This window comes from Dendropsophus ebraccatus, chromosome 12, assembly GCF_027789765.1.
Source record: "Dendropsophus ebraccatus isolate aDenEbr1 chromosome 12, aDenEbr1.pat, whole genome shotgun sequence".
NCBI classification, from domain to species: Eukaryota; Metazoa; Chordata; class Amphibia; order Anura; family Hylidae; genus Dendropsophus; species Dendropsophus ebraccatus.
In genome coordinates, this window is record NC_091465.1 from 86383938 (window position 1) to 86401483 (window position 17546).

The following is a 17546-nucleotide window of genomic DNA, read 5'->3' on the forward strand; positions in this document are numbered from 1 at the left end:
CAGCCGGGGACGGGAGGAGAGACAGCCGGGGACGGGAGGAAAGAGACATCCGGGGACGGGAGGAAAGAGAGACAGCCGGGGACGGGAGGAAAGAGAGACAGCCGGGGACGGGAGGAAAGAGACAGCCTGGGGACGGGAGGAAAGAGAGACAGCCGGGGACGGGAGGAAAGAGACAGCCGGGGACGGGAGGAAAGAGACAGCCGGGGACGGGAGGAAAGAGAGACAGCCGGGGACGGGAGGAAAGAGAGGGAGACAGCTCAGGTGTTGGTGCTGAGAGACAGCCTGAGACTAGAAGACAGCTTAGGTAATTTTGTAGAGAGACAGCCTGGTCCTGGTGGAGAAAGACAGTCAGGTACAAGTAGAGAGATCTTAGGTACTACTGTATTAGAGAGACAGCCAGGTACTGTAGCCTAGAGACAGCCAGGTACTGTAGCTAGAGACAGCCAGGCCCTTGTGGATAGAGACATCCAGGTACTGTAGCAGAGAGACAGCCAGGCCCTTGTGGATAGAGACAGCCAGGCCCTTGTGGATAGAGACAGCCAGGCCCTTGTGGATAGAGACAGGCAGGTACTGTAGCAGAGAGACAGCCAGGCCCTTGTGGATAGAGACAGCCAGGCCCTTGTGGATAGAGACAGCCAGGCCCTTGTGGATAGAGACAGGCAGGCACTGTAGCAGAGAGACAGCCAGGCCCTTGTGGATAGAGACCTCCAGGCCCTGGTGCTGAGGCCTGCTCCTTCCCACCGGGGCCCCTGATCACACAGTGTATGGTTGTGGCCCTACAGACAGCAGGACATTAGGGGCCCGGGTGGAGGGACATGGCGGGGCAGTACAGCAGCGGTGAGGTGGGAAGCAGAGGGTACTAGACATTACCATCTGGAGGAGAGAGCGCCCCCTTCAGGAATCATGGCGTCAGAGTGTGTGAAGGTGGTGGTCCGCTGCCGCCCCATGAATGAGAGAGAGCGAGATCTGAAGTGCCTGGCGGTGGTGACCATGGACAGCAGCCGGGGCCAATGCTTCATCAGGAAGCCTGAGGGCGGGGAGGAGACCCCCAAACAGTTCACATTTGATGGGGCGTACTACATGGAGCACTGCACCGAGCAGATCTACAATGAGATCGCCTATCCACTGGTGGAGGTAAGCGGGGTGACTGTCGCAGTGATTCCGGCCTCCAGTCTTCTTAGTTTACGCCTGGATTTGGGGGTGTTCGGCCGTTCTTCTGCAGATCCTCTCCCCTCTGTCCGTTTGGATTGGGGGGGGGCGTTGGACGCCATTGTCAGTTGTTCCATCGTCTGAGCGCTCTGGCCGGGCCCCTCCAGGGCAGTCAGAGTTGTCCCTGCTCCTGTTTGGCCCTGGCTGTGTGCTTAGAGTTAGTGTGCTGTTGGGAGATGAAGCCTCGGCCCAGTCTCAGCTCCATAGCGCTCTGGATCAGGTGATCATAAATGGGCACTGTCATTACCAGTAAACAGGGTTACATCAGCAGGGGCCGGCTGTACCACATCTCCGCTAGTTACACTGCTATACATCCAGCCACTAGGTGTCTCACTCACGGATAGCTGCCGTCCAGGCTCTGACACTAAGGCCATTGGGTCTTTAGTAACAGCAAAAAAAAAAAAAAGAGACCAAATGCAGGAAGTGATGTCGTTTGGCCAAGTTCAGATGAGTGCTGATTGGCTGGAGGCCGTACACAACCCTGCGCTCTGCTGAAGATGAGACACCTACGTGATAAAAAAGGCTCCGCCCACCGAGATGCAGAAGCAGCATAAGGGGGCACTAGGCGGGCCTCTAGAATCACAAAACTAAAGTGATACTGACCCCCCCCCCCTGCTCCCTTACTCTTTCTTCATGTCTTCAGTACAGTGTCATCTAGGTGGAGCTATACAGCAGTTAGGCCCCATCTCCCGCCTGCCATGAAGGCCCGCCTAGGTGACAGAGTTTTATACAGGAATATATATCATATGTGCAGCATCTGAGCTTGTAGATGGTGCAGAAAACTGCACATAGAGTAAGGGGGGGGGTGATAGTATTAAAGGCATAGCGCACATTAAGCATTAACTATATATCTGCTGATCTTTTATATGTCATGAGGGGTTCAATATCTCTACTTTGCTCCATGCAGCTTTTCCTGCACCCTGACCTGTTCCCTCTTATTTTATGCAAGAATTGTGGAGGCCGCTGAGCTCTTGGGAGTAGTCAGTGCAGCAAAGATGTGTTTGTCACTTTCTCCAGATCTGCTTCTCCACACACTCCTGTCTGAGCTCTACAGGCAGCTCTTTCCTCCTCCACACAGTCCTGTCTCTGAGCTCTACAGGCAGCTCTTTCCTCCTCCACACAGTCCTGTCTCTGAGCTCTACAGGCAGCTCTTTCCTCTTCTACCACACAGTCCTGTCTGAGCTCTACAGGCAGCTCTTTCCTCCTCCACACAGTCCTGTCTCTGAGCTCTACAGGCAGCTCTTTCCTCTTCTACCACACAGTCCTGTCTCTGATCTCTACAGGCAGCTCTTTCCTCCCCCACACAGTCCTGTCTCTGATCTCTACAGGCAGCTCTTTCCTCCCCCACACAGTCCTGTCTCTGATCTCTACAGGCAGCTCTTTCCTCCTCTACGCAGTCCTGTCTCTGATCTCTACAGGCAGCTCTTTCCTCCTCCTCACAGTCCTGTCTCTGAGCTCTACAGGCAGCTCTTTCCTCCTCCACACAGTCCTGTCTCTGAGCTCTACAGGCAGCTCTTTCCTCCTCCACACAGTCCTGTCTCTGAGCTCTACAGACAGCTCTTTCCTCCTCCACACAGTCCTGTCTCTGAGCCCTACAGACAGCTCTTTCCTCCTCCACACAGTCCTGTCTCTGAGCTCTACAGGCAGCTCTTTCCTCCTCCACACAGTCCTGTCTCTGAGCCCTACAGGCAGCTCTTTTCTCCTCCTCCACACAGTCCTGTCTCTGATCTCTACAGGCAGCTCTTTCCTCCTCCACACAATCCTGCCTCTGAGCTCTACAGGCAGCTCTTTCCTCCTCCACACAGTCCTGTCTCTGAGCTCTACAGGCAGCTCTTTCCTCCTCCACACAGTCCTGTCTCTGAGCTCTACAGGCAGCTCTTTCCTCCTCCACGCAGTCCTTTCTCTGATCTCTACAGGCAGCTCTTTCCCCCTCCTCACAGTCCTTTCTCTGATCTCTACAGGCAGCTCTTTCCCCCTCCTCCACACAGTCCTGTCTCTGAGCTCTACAGGCAGCTCTTTCCTCTTCTACCAGACAGTCATGTCTCTGAGCTCTACAGGCAGCTCTTTCCTCCTCCACACAGTCCTGTCTCTGAGCTCTACAGGCAGCTCTTTCCTCCTCCACACAGTCCTGTCTCTGAGCTCTACAGGCAGCTCTTTCCTCCTCCACACAGTCCTGTCTCTGAGCTCTACAGGCAGCTCTTTCCTCCTCCACACAGTCCTGTCTCTGAGCTCTACAGGCAGCTCTTTCCTCCTCCACACAGTCCTGTCTCTGAGCACTACAGGCAGCTCTTTCCTCCTCCACACAGTCCTATCTCTGAGCTCTACAGGCAGCTCTTTCCTCCTCCACACAGTCCTGTCTCTGAGCTCTACAGGCAGCTCTTTCCTCCTCCACACAGTTCTGTCTCTGAGCTCTACAGGCAGCTCTTTCCTCCTCCACACAGTCCTGTCTGAGCTCATTAAGCAGCTCTTTCCTCTTCATGGCTTGGTGTTTGCTCTGATGCATTGTCAGCTGTGACACCTTAAATAGACAGGGATGGAGTCTCTACAGATCTTGTCTAAGATTACCACCGGTGACTCCAATCAGAATGCAGAACCATCTCCGAGATGATCAGGAGGAGCTGAATGTCACCTGTCAATAGAAAAGAGGTTAAATACTTCTGGTCCAAATACATTGTGTATGTACAGTGATATACATACAGTTATTATATGGGTGTCTGATGTCTCTATATTCTGTGACCTCACTGCAGGGAGTCACAGAGGGATATAATGGCACAATCTTCGCGTATGGTCAGACGGGGAGCGGGAAGTCTTTCAGCATGCAGGGGGTGCCAGATCCGCCTGCACAGAGAGGCATCATACCCCGGGCCTTTGAGCACATCTTTGAGAGTATTCAGGTGAGTACATGTCCTGTAAATGTCACCGATACAACAGCTCGGTGGGGCATGTGTATGTATGGATCAGGTCTCATCATGGGACCCTGTGATGATTTTCTCTTATTCTGCTCTTGCCGTACATGTAATATACGTGAGTAAAGGTGATTCCTGGTTCTCTATCCCACAGTGTGCAGAGAATACCAAGTTTTTAGTCCGAGCGTCATATCTGGAGATCTACAATGAAGAGATCCGGGATCTTTTGGGAGAGGACACCAAGCAGAAGCTGGAGGTATTGGGGCTGGGGTGGAAAGGGTAAAAAAAGACAACCTGATCTACCCCCTGATCCGTGCACTGACCCAAGACGCTGCCCCACAAGTGTACAGTGCTGCGCTCACTGATGCATACGGAACAAGAGGCCTAGAAATCAGAAGAGGGTTCAGACAGGATGAGGTTAACAAGACACCCAGATTAGGTTTCCTCCAACCCTGAAGTGGCAAGACTTGTTGTATTCTCATTGACCTTCATCTCCACAACAACCACCTGGTCCTTGCTTCTGGACTGTGAGCAATGTCAGACGGTCCCTGTAATAATAACCTAGAGTAACCTGCAGCCAGTGCTCCACTGGCTATAGCACATCTATTTTGCTTTTTTTTAAAATGAAAAACAAGGTGGGGGTGATCAGAAATGTAAAAAAAATTGAGAAAGTATATATTTATTTTTATTTATTTATTTATTTATAATTTATTTTTTTTATTACACTTTAGTAAAGGAAACATTAACAGCTGCAACGGTAATACAGTGTGTGTATGTATGTATGTATGTATGTATATATATATATATATATATATATATATATATATATATATATATATATATATACAAAAAACTTGGGCTGGGTCCGCGGAAACCACAACAATGGATGCACAGTCCTCCCAGGGTACGGCTCTGACCCCCAACGTTTATGTAGAAAAGAAGGAGATTGAGGACAGCATCATCTTCCAAAACACGTGCTAAGTCTTTATTGTGCCAGTTCGCATAATATAGTGCAACTATATTATGCGAACTGGCACAATAAAGACTTAGCACGTGTTTTGGAAGATGATGCTGTCCTCAATCTCCTTCTTTTCTATATATATATATATATATATATATATATATATATATATATATATATATATATATATATATATACCCTGCCACAATAGGGGAGACAATATCGCCTTGGACATCGCCACTGTTCATGTTTGCTTTAATACTGTATAACAATATCCCCCAAGATCACAGACAAGATTGTCCGCCCCTACCCCTCCCATAGGATGATGGCTACGCAGGTGTGTAGGGTTGTAGATGTTTATGGCAGAGTACAGACAATACTTACACCCCCTGCGTGTTCTCAGCTGAAGGAGCACCCGGATCGAGGCGTCTATGTAAAGGCACTGTCGCAGCATACGGTGCACAGCGTGGCAGAGTGTGAGAAGATCATGGAGACCGGGTGGAGAAACCGCTCAGTGGGATACACACTGATGAATAAAGACTCGTCCCGCTCACACTCCATATTCACCATCACCATTGAAATCTGTACTACAGGTAAGATGATAACATGGGTGATGGCGGGCGGTGGGATCTCATTGCTGACATGTTACTTATCGATAGTCACTGTTGGCAGATGACAATGGAGAAGATCATCTCCGAGCCGGGAAACTTAATCTAGTGGATCTCGCTGGCAGCGAGAGACAATCTAAAACTGGCGCCACCGGAGAGCGGCTAAAGGAAGCCACAAAAATCAACTTGTCCCTCTCTGCTTTGGGCAACGTCATCTCCGCTCTTGTGGATGGAAAATCCAAGCACATACCTTACAGGGACTCCAAGCTAACCCGCCTGTTACAGGACTCGCTGGGAGGAAACACAAAGACGCTAATGGTGGCGTGCTTGTCTCCTGCCGACAACAACTACGACGAGACCCTCAGCACCTTACGCTACGCTAACCGAGCCAAAAATATCAAGAACAAGCCACGTATTAATGAAGACCCCAAGGATGCTCTGCTCCGGGAGTACCAGGAGGAGATCAAGAAGCTAAAGGCTATGCTGTCTGGTCAGTCAGACATCAGGGAACCTCCAGGTATGATCTCTGCTCTGAGGGGGGATTATTCTGCTGCCCAGTATGTTCATCCTTATCCGTCCCATTTACTCATGAATAAGAGGCTGAAACACGGCAAGTTGTCAGTCAGCAGATGGTTCACTGATGGACAGCTTCATATATGGGGTGGGGGCTGTGTGTGGACCCAGTTACTATTACACCTTTAGGCTATGTTCACACTACGTAAAACAACGGCCGTAGTCCTCGCTGCAAAACTACGGCCGTTGTTTTGAGGTTCCCTATAATGAATGCAATGCAATGTAACTACGGCCGTTGAATGCACACTGTGTCAGATACCGGCCGTCCCTGTGAAAAATGAACATGTCATTTATTTCCGGCCGGTAATACTGCAACAACGGCCGTAGATTTCAATGCGGCCGCGAACGTAAAACTTATATCTGCCGAATTAAACTTGATTTTGATGTAAAACATTTTCTGAGTGGTTTCTCGGGCTGGGGGCAGTATTTAAAGTAAATGACCTGTTTCAGCCCGCTTAAAAACATGCTAGGAAGCAAAATTAAACAACGGCCATAGTTTCACGATAAGCCCGTACGCTCCTAATTCCACGGCCGTAGTTTTGGGTGCAAAAGTCCGGCCGGTGAAAACAACGTCCGTTAATTTACGTAGTGTGAACATAGCCTTACAGGTAAAGCTCTTGTTTATAGGTACGATCTGCACTTGCAATGTGATGTATTTGCTTCTCTGTATACCTGAAGTAGTATGTTTACTTGTACACTCTGCTGCTATAGTAATGCACTTTACATGATGTGTCACTTGCATCTGAGTAGTGTTTTCCACCTTTAGTACCCTTTACTTGTTTTAGTGTTACATGTTAGGAGTCACAGACCGTTGTAAGTGGTATTTGCATATTTATGTCTTTATGGTGTTTTTCAAGGGGCACTCCAGCAAAACTCTTTTTCTTTCAAATTAGAGGATTTCAGAAAGTTATAGATTTGTAATTTACTTCTAAAATCTTGATTCTTCTCATAGTTATTAGCTGCTGTATGTCCTGCAGAAAGTGGTGTATTCTCTCCAGTCTGGCACAGAGCTCTCTGCTGCCACCTCTGTCCATGTCAGGAACTGTCTAGAGCAGGAGAGTTTTTTTATGGGAATTTAGTACTGCTCTGGACAGATCCTGACATGTTGCTCTTCTATCAACAGCAACAGCAAGGCCTCTGGAGAAGCCTGTACAGATAGAAGCAAATGGACACGTAGCGGACATGGAGTCTGAGAAACAGTTGATCCGACAGGTAAGTCCTACTATAGCCGAGACTCTACCCAATTCGCTGCTCGGAGAAGGAAGGATCCTACATATATTGTAAATATATACTGTACATAAAGAGATTTAGGGCTATTACTTCTATCCCACACCATAAATCACTTGATGCTCATTAGAATATAAGGTTCTGATACATGGACTTCTAACCTGGTCTACAGGAGTACGAGGAGAGATTTGCTCGTCTAAAGGCAGAATATGAAGCAGAGCAGAAGTCTCGGGCTCGGCTGGAGGAGGACATTCACAATCTGCGCAACTCCTACAGCCAGCAGCTGGCCGACATGGAGCAAGACCTGAAGAAGAAGTCAGGTAAAGGGGTCACTATACTGAGCGGGCTCCTCTGATAGCGGCCCCAGGCCCTTCTGATACCAGCTCTGGCCTTCTCTGATACCAGCCCTGGGCTCCTCTGATACCAGCCCCCTATGGTGCTTAGTAAAAGGCCTTTATTAGCTGCTGAATGATAAGATCTGGAACCTACTAATATAACCATTCTCACCATCTTACTTACTGTCAATGAACTGTTCAACCTGAAAACTCATCCTGATCCAGTCCTGCTTACACAGCTGAGGGTTTGTTACAGCGTATATGTATTGTCAGTCATCCACAAAGCTCAGTGTGCTGGTATTTGGCTATTCTAGTAAAGCCTCAGGTAGTGAGCAGGCCTAGCCTAAATGAACAGCATATGGATACAAGGTGGTTATATACAAGGGTTGTTATTAGGATGGCGGCAAAGCGATGGCTTCAGATCCAGAAACATCTGTTCCGTCCATAAGGCCAGTAGTTCTGATTGTTGTAGAAGTGGTGGCAGAACCGCTGCCCTCCAGCAAAACTACAATCCCCATCATGTCTGGGCAGCCAAAGCTTTATCTGTCCAGGGCATGATGGGAATTGTAGTTTTGCAACAATTGGAGGGCTACAGGTTTTTACATCCGTCTCCTGTTCTAGTGAAGTGTGTTGCACAGTATCATCCAGAATGATGGAAGCAGTCACATTGATATGACATGAGTTTGTCCTTTGTTCACAGAAGCCAGTGTTAATGGTACAGGGGTGGTCCCAGCAGAAGGCACAGAAATCCAGGTATGTACAATGACAGCTGGACTGCTCAGTGTGTTTCAGTACATAGCTGGGATTGTAGAATATAAACTGATCAGAAAGGAGAACGATTATCGACAGACATTACCATTGGTCAGACAAAGCAATGTCAGCATAGAGCCCAGGACGTATCAGCAACACTCCTCTGTATATCAATGTAGACGTGTGTCTGATGGGAGTCTGAGTGGCTTATAATACCCTGCAGACAGTCTATCAAGTCTAGGGAGTCCTGGAAAACATGGATACAGCCATAGGCTGTAGCCATCAGGACTCCCTAGGGCTGAATCCAACTTCTTCAGCTGCCGGTAATCAAATGCCGAACGATCGGACTCCAGCATGCTCTGGTTGCGCTCATCTCCACTATTTAGCATAATAATCTACAGTTTGTTTCCTTGGCCATGTAAAAACCCAAGGCCTGTGTCATGTTTTCTATCTATTACATTACATTTGCCACTTTCATGTTCTTCCTATTAGCCAGAAGCACAAGTGGCCGTACATCTCCGCAGCATAACAAGGGAAAACCTGGGGACGGATTCTGCCTCCAGCACCCTCATCCCTCCGCAGGAGAGCCCGCGCTCTGTCACCCCCCAGCAAGTCCTTGCCAGGTGAGGAAACCCACCGGAGACACTCCCTGGGACACCAGTATATTAGATCCCTAGCCAATTGTGAGCATTTTGTTACTGATTTTCTGCTGTGGTTTTTAGTGTGGATTATGCAAACGAAAATTACAAAAAAACAAACAATAGATTTAAAAATCCAGTGTGCAGATTTTGCTGTGGATTCCGTTGCCCAGATTTATCAATCCACGTAACAGTAGCCAATCACAGCTCACCTTTTATATCTTGAAGCGCTCTGGGAAAATGAAAGGCGAGCTGTGATTGGTTGCTAGGAGCAAAAGATTTTTATCCAATTTTTTTTTCTAAATCTTACCCTTTTCGCTGCATAAATTCTGCTGGGTGTGACCATACCCTCAGCCTGGCTCCAATGCTGAGCACTGTGCAGAGATGGTGCAGGTGATCTCTCTGGAATTAAGCTGACGTATCTAGGTACAGGATAGTGACAATAAGAGGGGTATGTCATTCTAGGCTGCAGATGCTGGAGCAGCAGGTGGTCGGAGGTGAACAGGCCAAAAACAAGGACCTGAAGGAAAAACACAAGCGCAGGAAGAAGTATGCGGATGAGCGGAAAAATGAACTGATCGCTGCCATGGAAAACGTAGACGAGGACAGCGGGGACCAGATACTGCTGAATGTGTACGAGTCTATTCAGGAAGAGCTGCAGGCTAAGAGCAAACATCTAGAGAAGATCCAGAAGAAGGTAAGAAATCCAAGTATCCTGAACCCATCTGTATATGACTCCATTGGGTCATGCATTAGGGCCTGAGGGACTCTGTGCACCTCTATGGCTCTGCTGTGTATATGACATCAAAGAGCAGTAATATTGCACGTGTGCACAGGTTGGCCCAGCGTCCCTTGCAGAGGGTATAACTATCTAGTCTCACCTAGCGGTAATATTGCACTGACACATGTGCACCGGACAGCTAGTATCCCCAGCGTCCCTTACAGAGACTATTACTGTCTAGTCTTACCTGGGGGTAATATCGCACTGACATGTGTGCACAGGGTGACTAGTATATCCAGTGTCCCTTGCAGAGAGTATTACTGTCTAGTCTCATGGTGCTTTCTTTTTTACCTTCTATAGCTAAGAGCTGCAGAGATTGAGATTGAAGACCTGCACTCAGAGTTTGAGCGAGACAGAGACGACTATCTGGTGACCATACGACGTCAGGAGAGGGACCTGCTCCTATTCCAGCAGATACTGGAGCAGATACAGCCCCTGATCAGGAGAGACTGTAACTACAGCAACCTGGATAAAATCAGGAAAGAAGTGTCATGGGATGAAGAGAGCGGCATCTGGAGGATCCCAGAAATCATCATCCAGAAAACCAGCCTCCCCTCAGGTAGGAGCCGGCACTCCTCACCCCCCTGATGTGTGCAATATAAGGGTCCTATGCAGAATACAGCGGATTACATCAGCGTTCCCCAATCATTGTTGGCCGGTCACATATCTCCCTAAGTAAACAGGATGTGCAGCTGACAATGACGTAGGTGAAGGGTCCCATATTAATATTTATATTTCAAGCTCCCTTTATTCCAGAGTTCTATACAAGCAAAAGGGGGTGACAAACAGGAGAACATTACAAGATCAAAAGCATGTTACATGAATAAGATAAATGTCAGACTGGTACATGGAGATAGAGGACCCTGACCGCGAGGGCTTACATAGGGAGAGAGAACCCTGACCGCGAGGGCTTACATAGGGAGAGAAGACCCTGACCAAGAGGGCTTACATAGGGAGAGAGGACCCTGACCGCGAGGGCTTACATAGGGAGAGAGGACCCTGACCGCGAGGGCTTACATAGGGAGAGAGGACCCTGACCGCGAGGGCTTACATAGGGAGAGAGGACCCTGACCGCGAGGGCTTACATAGGGAGAGAGGACCCTGACCGCGAGGGCTTACATAGGGAGAGAGGACCCTGACCACGAGGGCTCTGACCGCGAGGGCTTACATAGGGAGAGAGGACCCTGACCGCGAGGGCTTACATAGGGAGAGAGGACCCTGACCACGAGGGCTCTGACCGCGAGGGCTTACATAGGGAGAGAGGACCCTGACCGCGAGGGCTTACATAGGGAGAGAGGACCCTGACCGCGAGGGCTTACATAGGGAGAGAGGACCCTGACCGCGAGGGCTTACATAGGGAGAGAGGACCCTGACCGCGAGGGCTTACATAGGGAGAGAGGACCCTGACCGCGAGGGCTCTGACCGCGAGGGCTTACATAGGGAGAGAGGACCCTGACCGCGAGGGCTTACATAGGGAGAGAGGACCCTGACCACGAGGGCTTACATAGGAAGAGAGGACCCTGACCGCGAGGGCTTACATAGGAAGAGAGGACCCTGATCGCGAGGGCTTACATAGGGAGAGAGGACCCTGACCGCGAGGGCTTACATAGGGAGAGAGGACCCTGACCGCGAGGGCTTACAATCTACAAGGTGGGGGGGGAAGGAGGTAGAGACAGTAGGTAAGGGGGCAGCTAGTTACAGTGTGGTGCAGAGTTATTATAGGTTGTAGCCTATTGGCAGAGGCGAGAGGCAGAGCGAGGGGAGAGGTGGATTAGTCGGGCAGCAGAGTTATGCTCCTGTTAGACAAAGTGATCTTTAGTTTTTTCCAATTATTGATAAATGGTTGCAAACAAGCGCTTTTGGGAAGGACCTGAAATCATTCACCATAATACATGGAAAGATAGTCATTAGTTACGATGGTAATTACAGTAGTTTGTATGCTTTAGTATATGAACAATTGTAAATACTAACAAAAGATATTTACATACACCATAATTTTTGTGAATGATTAATAATGACTTTATGGTCAGCTCAAAAGATGCGATCAACGGCATATGAACAAACTTCCATTAGTCGTCTGACCGTTGCCACATACACACGGAAAGATTATCGCTTAAATTTGAACGATATAATTTTTACACAATAATCTTTCTGTGTAATAGGGCCCTTAAGGATGGACTGGAGAGGTGTAAGGGCGTTTGAGATCATGTGGTGCCAGACACACAATCCTTTGTATGAAGCCAGATCAGCGCTTGTGCTGGGTCCTTACCGCCTCACTGTACTCATCATATTACTTGTATACTAATGTAATGTTGGCGTTTCCTTTTATATGGTCGATAACTGTTTTTGTTGCTGTCTCTACAGCCCCAGGTCTTCCATCAGCTAAACCAAGGAGGAGTCCACCAAGTGAGAACGGGGAGCAGCACCTGGTGCGTCATCTGGTAGATAGCCTGTACTCTGGTAGATAGCCTGTATGTATATAGTAGTATGGCAGTGAAGCAGGGGGCACATGATACATGAGAGTTCTGCATTTCCTATATATACCTCGGGAAAAAAACCTCAAAATGGCTGGAATAGGTGAAGAGCGTACAGCCGTATTAAGGAGGTGCCATACAAAATGCATATAGCATAGCCTTCTGTATCTTATACAGCAGTCATATGGACCCCTGGGCAATGTTCCCATGTATGTTGGTCAATATTTTCAGCCAGTATTTGTAGCCAAGTCCAGGAGAAATCTCTACTGACCAATTTACCGCAGTGTGACAGAGACCCCAGACTTTTTTTCCCCTCCATTTAGCTTGTACCCCGGGAAGCAGGAGCAGTTGCCTTTCGATCTTTGTCTGGTCGATGTGCCTCAGTATACTGCAAAAAAAACAAAGAACAGAATTGTTGAGTAGATTATACTATTCTGATGGAATCCTGTAGTAATCATTTCTTCCATGCTACCTGAACCCCACGTCATTGGGGTGGTCCCCACTGGCTGATTAACAATTATATACAATTATCCTGTCAGGGTGAAGACCGATTCAAAGTCATGCTCAGCAAAAGTGACAGCGAAAACCTTGCAAGCAACTACTTCAAATCCAAGCGTGCCAGCCAAATCCTCAGCGCCGATCCAATGAAAAAACTGGGTGAGTGTCCACATCACATGACATCACAGGATAATCACATGACTTCCCAGGTTTTCACAGCATAATGACATGACATAGGAACCTGCAGTCACCTTGGCTCAGCTCATTACATTCATCTGAATTAAAGAGACTCTGTCAGTAGGTGTATGCTGTCCTATTTCAGGGTAACATAAACTAGTATTAGAAGCTGAACAGAATGATGAATCACTTACATTGTTCTGTGCAGCTGATCCAGAGATCTCCTTCTGAATAACATGGACAATAAGTAGACCTCTCAATTATGTGTGTGAGCCCAGTAGTCCTGGATATTCATGAGAAGCAGGAAACTCCACCCACCAGCTTCTGATTGACAGTTATATATCCTTGCTGTGTATAGGCAGTCAACTGTCAACCAGCAGCTGGAGGACGGGGGAAGCGGTAGTAGCATAGTCCCGCCTTGGCCACTGAATGGCTGACCTGCCTTGAGACGTCACGTCTCAAGCCGCAGCTCAGACCAGGAAGCGGCAGCCGGATGCGAGAATGGGGTGGCACGATCCGGGGAGATAACTGACCGGCGGCTTCTATATCCACCCGCTCCCCAGCCGTACACTAAAAATACACATAGCCCGGAGTACCTCTCTAAGGTGGCATAAACCTATTGACAGATTCCCTTTTAAGACCTAATTGTGGTGTCATGTGATTATGCTGTAAGGAGTTGTGATGTTATGTGATTGTGCTGTGAGGAGCTGTGGTGTCACATGATTATGCTGTAAGGAGCTGTGGTGTCATGTGATTATGCTGTGAGGGATTGGGATGTCGTGATTATGCTGTGAGGACCTGTGATGTCATGTGATTATGCTGTGAGGAGCTGTGGTGTCATGTGATTATGCTGTGAGGAGCTGTGGTGTCATGTGATTGTGCTGAGAGGATCTTTGGTGTCATGTAATTGTTCTGTGAGGACCTGTGATGTCATCTGATTATGCTGTGAGGGATTGGGATGTCGGGGACCTTTGGTGCCATGTAATTGTTCTGTGAGGACCTGTGATGTCAAATAATTATGCTGTAAGGACCTTTGGTGTCATGTGATTGTTCTGTGAGGACCTGTGATGTCATGTGGTTATGCTGTGTGGGGGTGTGGTGTTATGTGATTGTGCTGTGAGGACCTGTGATGTCATGTGATTATGCTGTGAGGACCTGTGATGTCATGTGATTATGCTTTGAAGAGCTGTGGTGTCATGTGATTATTCTGTAAGGAGCTTAGACGTTACGTGATTATGCTGTTAGGACCTGTGATGGACAGAGCTCCGACCACTGCTGTATTATAACAGACATAATGTCTTCCCCCGCAGTTCTGCACGGCAATTCTCCAGCATACAGCTCTCCACACAACACCTCTCCCCCCATCCTGTCTGCCAGTGTCAACTCTGTTTCGCCGGTTCAGTCCATGGATGCCCCCCTCCCCCGACCATTTAGACTAGAGTCTCTTGAAATCCCAGCCTCAGCTTCCAGAACCAGGCGCAAGAAAAGCAAAAGCCACACAAATCCTGAGGCTTTCTAAACATTTGTGTGAGATTCACTGATCCAGTAAGCCCAGGACGACAGAAGAGAGAGAATGTACAGGGAAGCTATGGGTGCACCATGAGATGCTTCTACACTGCCTGCACCCCCTCCCTGTGTAATAGTGGGGAAGGGGCAATCTGTCATATAGGACATTGTCTGGTGGCCAGAAGTGGGGGGGGTCCAGCTGCCCTATAAGGCTGAGGCCCCACTATACAAGTGCATGTGATAAGGCATGTCACCTGTATGTGATAAGACGTGTCACCTGTATGTGATATCTGCGGATGATCCAGTTTTCTGTGGCTTTTTGGCTGGCTTTGGATGTACATAGAACGGCCTCATTCTTGCGTCCATATTTCAATCGCAATTCCCAGTAGTTGTAATAGGGAAGCAAAAATGCAGCCATATTGCACCCATCTTAATCCTGCTTTATAGCTGGAGCCTTATAAGGGTGAAACATGACATTGCGAAATTGCACAAAATTGTGATCACATGTAATTTCAGTAGTGCCCTATGGGAGAAGGAAATTGCAGATGATCCACAATTACCACAGATGATATATTAACACAATATAAATATGAAGAGTGTTGAGCAGAATTGCCCAACTGTTCAGGTTCTGCAACCTTCTCCAAACCCAAAAGTTCGGCATCTGACTCCTGGCATCCCCAGACACCAAGAGTTAAATGGCGAACGTTTGGGTTCAGAGAATGTTGCAGAACCCGACCACTACATGTCAACCTATAGAGATATGGGTTCTGTGTTCTACTGTGAGCATGCTTGTGATACATTAGCCTGGGCCCTGGACTACATCATCCAGCGTCTAACTATAATAGGAGGAGGGGCCTGCGGCAGTCAATAGCATTCATGCTTTTGTTTTTAAGGAATGAAGGCCGGAATCCAATTGGGTGATTGGGCATGTTACGTTCCTCAGTAGTTGTCTATTAGAAAAACCGATTAAAGTAACTTTCCTCTTCACAGTCTCTCTACTAACTTTACAGATTGTAAGCAGTGATGAGCGAACTTACCGAATACTCAGGTTTGTCCGAATCTGAATGCTCAGCATATGACTTCTGGTGGCTGGAGAAGTTGAATGCCTGCCCTTTAGGCATCAGAAGTCAATTGCAGAGTGTTCGAGTTTGGACAAGCCCAAATGTTCGGTAGGTTCCTTTATCTCTAATTGTGAGTGAGTTTGTGTTATCTACTCCATGTGTATTGGTATATCAGGGCTCCAGATGGCGACCAAAATGGTCGCCAATGCGACTAATATTTTGCAAATGGCGCCCAGATTTATTAATCTGGGCGCCATTTGCGACTGGCCCCGGCGGCGGCGCGCTGTCTCTTTAAGTATCCCCGGCTGATGCGCGGCTGCCGGGGGTGTCCCGTCCTATCCCCGGCAGCGCGGCGCATCAGTGAGCTGCCTGGGGCCCTGACTTCCGGCACAGGAAGCGCGTGTCAGAGACGCTTCCTGTGTCAGAAGTCACAGCCCCGGCGTACAGAGAGCTCACTGATGCGCTGCAGGGGATAGGACGGGACACCCCCGGCAGCCGCGCATCAGCCGGGGACAGCGTCCGAAGAAGCAGAGGATCGCCGGGGGAGCGGGTTGTCAGGTGAGTTTGTGTGTTTGTTTTTTTTAAATACTGCTTAGCATAGAGGAGGAAGGGGGGGGGCATCTATAATGAGGGGAAGAGAAGGGGGGGGGCATCTAAAATGGGGGGAAGAGAAGGGGGGGCATCTATAATGGGGGGAGAAGAGGGGCCATGTTCAAGGGGGGGAGAGGGGGCTATCTATAAGGGGAGGGGGTATCTATAAGGGGGGGAGAAGAGGGGGCATCTATAATGGGGGGGGAGAGGGGGCATCTATAATGGGGGGGAGAGGGGGCATCTATAATGGGGGGGGAGAGGGGGCATCTATAATGGGGGGGAGAGGGGGCATCTATAATGGGGGGGGAGAGGGGGCATCTATAATGGGGGGGGAGAGGGGGCATCTATAATGGGGGGGAGAGGGGGCATCTATAATGGGGGGGAGAGGGGGCATCTATAATGGGGGGGGAGAGGGGGCATCTATAATGGGGGGGAGAGGGGGCATCTATAATGGGGGGGAGAGGGGGCATCTATAATTGGGGGGGAGAGGGGGCATCTATAATGGGGGGGAGAGGGGGCATCTATAATGGGGGGGAGAGGGGGCATCTATAATGGGGGGGAGAAGGGGGCATCTATAATGGGGGGGAGAAGGGGGCATCTATAATGGGGGGGAGGAGGGGGCATCTATAAGGGGAGGGCAAACTGGCTGCAGACACTGGGAGATAGATATATGCACAATTATTATTATCAGGGCCCCTCAGGTGTCTGTATTGTAGGGGGTCACTTGCATTAGTCACTAGGTGAGAGATATATCTATCTATATACACATCTTGTGGGGGGTCACTATGGCTGCAGTCATAAGTCTAGCTCAGTATGTATAGACTGTTGCAAGCTTTTAAAGGGAACCTGTCACCCCCGGTGACGGGGTGACAGGCTCCCAACCCCCCGTTAGAGCCCCCTATACTTACCTCATCGCGCCGGATCCCGCTTCTGAAGATGGTCGGGTCACGGAGATCTCAGCCGCTGCAGCCCGGCGCGCACACTGAGAGATGAGTCCAACACTCATAGAGAATGACGGAGCGCTGGACTCTCCCGTCATTCTCTATGAGCGTTGGACTCATCTCTCAGCGCACGCCGGGCTGCAGCGGCTGAGATCTCCGTGACCCGACCATCTTCAGAAGCGGGATCCGGCGCGATGAGGTGAGTATAGGGGGCTCTAACGGGGGGTTGGGAGCCTGTCACCCTGGCACGGGGGTCAACAGGTTCCCTTTAAGTTCAAGTTCAGAAGAGTAAGCCTCATTAAAAGGCTAG

The 17546-nt window shown here is 49.0% G+C and overlaps 1 protein-coding gene across 2 annotated transcripts; it reads left to right on the forward strand.

Annotated features, from left to right (window-relative positions):
- The first annotated feature begins 22 nt into the window (after nt 1-22).
- Nucleotides 23-15603, forward strand: KIF17 (kinesin family member 17). 2 transcript variants are annotated; one of them, XM_069946877.1, is made up of 14 exons: nt 23-1134; nt 3957-4103; nt 4270-4371; nt 5480-5669; nt 5749-6201; nt 7381-7469; nt 7657-7804; nt 8520-8572; nt 9062-9192; nt 9673-9904; nt 10289-10547; nt 12353-12429; nt 13002-13119; nt 14448-15603. In XM_069946877.1, the coding sequence occupies exons 1-14, from the start codon at nt 904-906 to the stop codon at nt 14654-14656; spliced, it is 2439 nt and encodes an 812-aa protein (XP_069802978.1). In that variant the 5' UTR covers nt 23-903; the 3' UTR covers nt 14657-15603. The 2 variants fall into 2 exon arrangements, with proteins under 2 accessions (XP_069802978.1, XP_069802979.1); XM_069946878.1 differs by having other exon boundaries at nt 12353-12417.
- The last annotated feature ends 1943 nt before the right edge of the window (nt 15604-17546 follow it).

Bases quoted from the DNA above. Each gene is read 5' to 3' on its own strand.
- KIF17 (XM_069946877.1), top strand. From the start codon at position 904: ATGGCGTCAGAGTGTGTGAAGGTGGTGGTCCGCTGCCGCCCCATGAAT. The intron at 7,470-7,656 runs GTAAGTCCTACT...CCTGGTCTACAG, and splicing joins AGAAACAGTTGATCCGACAG to GAGTACGAGGAGAGATTTGC. The intron at 7,805-8,519 runs GTAAAGGGGTCA...CTTTGTTCACAG, and splicing joins AGACCTGAAGAAGAAGTCAG to AAGCCAGTGTTAATGGTACA.